The sequence below is a fragment of the Otolemur garnettii genome, unplaced genomic scaffold (genome assembly GCF_000181295.1).
Source record: "Otolemur garnettii isolate 467f Iridium unplaced genomic scaffold, OtoGar3 scaffold00001, whole genome shotgun sequence".
Lineage (NCBI taxonomy): Eukaryota > Metazoa > Chordata > Mammalia > Primates > Galagidae > Otolemur > Otolemur garnettii.
This window is the reverse complement of record NW_003852396.1, coordinates 39,001,086-39,004,768: the sequence shown is the minus strand read 5'-3', so window position 1 is coordinate 39,004,768 and position 3,683 is coordinate 39,001,086. Positions and strand designations below refer to the sequence as shown.

General features: G+C 38.1%; 1 protein-coding gene across 1 annotated transcript in view; it reads right to left on the bottom strand.

Annotated features, from left to right (window-relative positions):
- The window catches only part of SWAP70 (switching B cell complex subunit SWAP70), an 87,613-nt gene that overhangs the window by 40,140 nt on the left and 43,790 nt on the right, over positions 1–3,683 (bottom strand). The window contains exon 3 of the mRNA XM_003781092.3: positions 948–1,121. Within this exon, the coding sequence (XP_003781140.1) occupies positions 948–1,121 (174 nt within the window). The remainder of the gene's footprint in view (positions 1–947; positions 1,122–3,683) is intronic.

The window sequence follows — 3,683 nt, the reverse complement described above, 5'->3', positions numbered from 1 at the left end:
GTCTCCTGCCTCCGCCTCCCAAGTAGCTGGGACCTCAGGGGCCCGCCACAACACCCGGCTATTTTTTTTGGTTGCAGCTGTTTGGTGGGCCCAGGCTGGATTTGAACCCACCACCTTAGGTGTATGTGGCTGGCGCCTTAGCCACTTGAGCCACAGGCGCCAAGCCAACAACTTTTCTTAAGTGGAGGAACTACAGCTGATTTTAACTGTGCATATTATTGTATCAGTCTGTTCTAAATTTCCTACTATAACAAACATGCTATAGGGCAATAAGAAAATAAAGAAACCTTACTCCTATTATTTTTTCCTTTGGAAGTTTGGGGAAAAAATAGATTTTTTTACTTTTATTTTACAAAGTACAGAAAGTCATCATCTCTACTTTAAAACAACAATATTACACAATAACTAAGAAAATGCCATGAAGGCTATGTTATCCAGTTTGATGAAAATATTTCAAATTGTATATAAAACGAGCACATTGTACCCCATGATTGAATTAATGTACACAGCTATGATTTAACAAAAAAAAAGAACTAAAATAAATAAATAAAACAATATTATCTATTCGCATAAAACAGCCTTGAGAACAACATTCTGGATCTTATATGTTTCAAACTACTTGCATACTGGCAAAATTGTAAAAACTGTCAGACAGAAACTTAAAATTATGTTGTGGCATGTACTGAATAAAGACTCTTTGAACATAAGGATGGATTCATTTATAATCATACCAATTTGGAGAGGAAGTACCCACCCTTCTGCAAATCTCCAGGGGTTTTACATGCCCAAATCACTAAGTCTGTGGTTTTCTGGATTCAATCTGTTTTAGCTCTGATAAAAACACTAGTCAACCTTCATATCTACACTGAATTAACACAAATACTCTAAACCAGGTCTATTAAAATGCAAACATGGCCATGTAGAAACACCCTAAAGTCACATCTTACCTCTTCTGGCACAATTATTAATGGATACTTGTCCTCAGATAAAAAGTTGAAAATAACCCATACTTTAAATGCATCTTCTTCCATAATGAGGAGGGGATTCTTTGTGAGGTTTTTTTTGACACAGAGGGTCCAACACATCCTATTGAATTCCATCTTGTCAAAGTTGTCTTGGACCTAAAAAGACATGAGGGAAAACTCCAATGTGTCAGTCCAAAATAAGCAGTACATAAAGCAAGTAAAACAGAAAAACAAAGCCTCCTTCAGGCTTTCATTTTAGTCAACCCAATTAACCAACATATTCTATACATTTGCTTCAGGTGTAGTATTTTCTTTTTCTTTCTTTTTTTTTTTTAAGGTATAATTTTATTTTTAATCTTTTTTTTTTTTTAGAGACAGAGTCTCACTTTATTGCCCTACATAGAGTGCCATGGCATCACAGCTCACTGCAACCTCCGATTCCTGGGCTTAAGCGATTCTCTTGCCTCACTCTCCCAAGTAGCTGGGACTGTCTGTTTGCTTTAGTATAAGCTAAAAAGCTTTTGCACAACCAAGGGTACAACTAAAGCAAACAGACAGCTTCAGGTATATTTGCTTCAGGTATAGTATTTTCTTTTTCTTTCTTTTTTTTTTTTTTTTAAGGTACGATTTCATTTTTAATCTTTTTTTTTTTTTTTAGAGACAGAGTCTCACTTTATTGCCCTATATAGAGTGCCATGGCGTCACAGCTCACTGCAACCTCCAATTCCTGGGCTTAAGCGATTCTCTTGCCTCACTCTCCCGAGTAGCTGGAACTACAGGTGCCCGCCAGAACGCCTAGCTATTTTTTTGTTGCAGTTTGGCTGGGGCCAGGTTCGAACCCAATACCCTTGGTATATGGGGCCAGTGCCCTACCCACTGAGCCACAGACATCTCCTTAGCAGCCAGGTGCAGTGATACCAGGGAGAGAGGACCCCAGACAACTCGAGCTGGGGTGTCTTGCCCAAAAATATCACTCTATGGCCATGACGAAAACACAGGGGATTCCAGGAGCCAGGGATGAGGTCAGGAGCAGTAGAGGACTGGCACACACAGAAGGAGCCTTATGGTTGAGTTCCTGGGGTTTTCTAAGATCACATCATCTGCAAAGAGTAAGAGTTTGACCTCTTTTGTTCTCCTATGAATACCCTTGATATCCTTTTCTTGCCTGATTGTACCTGGTAATATACCTAACAAAGGACATGAAGGATCTCTACAGAGAGAACTACAAAACCCTGAAAAAAGAAATAGCAGAAGACATTAATAAATGGAAGAATATACTATGCTGATGGCTGGGAAGAATTAACATTGTTAAAATGTCCATACAAACCAAAGCAACCTACAGATTCAATGCAATCCTCATCAAAGGTCTGAGAACTTGAAAAAAATAGTACTTCATTTCAGACGGAACCAGAAATCAGATAAAAATCCAAATAGCCAATGCAGTTTTAAGAAATTATAACATATCTGAAGGCATTACGTTATCAGACTTCAGATTATACCACAAAGTGTACACTGATCAAAACATCATGGTACTGGCACAATATAGAGATACAGATCTATGAGAGGACCTAGAGATGAACCCAGTCACATATAGAATCTGATCTTTCACAAACCAAATAAAAGCATGTACTAAGGAAAATAATCCCTATTTAATAAATGGTGTTGGGAGAACTTGTTAGCCACGTGTAGAAGACCAAAACTGGACCTGCGTCTCTCACAACTGACAAAAATTGACACATCCTGGATAAAAGATTTAAATTTAAGACACAAAAATGATAAAAATTCCAGAAGAAAGTATGGGGAAAACTCGATGCTATTGACCTGAAACAATATAAAGAACTTTATGAAGAAGACCCCCTTGAAAATTGCAGCAATACCAAAAATAAATAAATGGGGCATGATCAAGCTAAAAAGCTTTTGCACAACCAAGGGTACAACTAAAGCAAACAGACAACCTTCAGAATGGGAGAAGATATTTGCCTGCAATGAATCTGACAAAGGGGTGACAACTAGAATCTACAGAGAACTCAAACTAATCAATAAGAAAAAAGCAAACAATCTCATTTGTAATTGGGCAAGAGACTTGAACAGAAACATTTCTGAAGAAAACAGACAAAATGGCCAAAAAACACATGAAAAAATGCTCATCGCCCCAAATCATCAGAGAAATGCTAATTAAAACTACTCTAAGATATCAACCAATCTCAATGAGAATAACCCACATCACAAAATCCCAAAACTGAAATGCTGGCATGGATGTGGAGAGAAGGGAATACTCTTACACTGCTAGTGGGATTACAAACTAACACAACATCTATGGAAAGAAATATGGAGAATCCTCAAAGACCGAAAAGTAGACTTTCTATTTGACCCTGCAATCCCATTAAAAATATCATTTTACTATAAGGACATTTGCACTAGAATGCTGACTGCAGTGTGAGTCACAATTGCCAAGACGTAAAATCAACCCAAGTGCCCATCAGTCCATGAATGGATTAATAAACTGTGGTACCACTGAATCAGGATACCATTGAATACTATTCAGCCATAAAAAGATGGAGACTTTACATCTTTTATATTTGCCTGAATGGAGTTGAAGAACATTCTTCTCCATAAAGTATCATAAGAATGGAAAAGCAGGCTTGGCGCCTATAGCTCAACCGGCTAAGGCGCCAGCCATGTACACCTAAGGTGGCGGGTTCAAATCCCCAGCCCGGG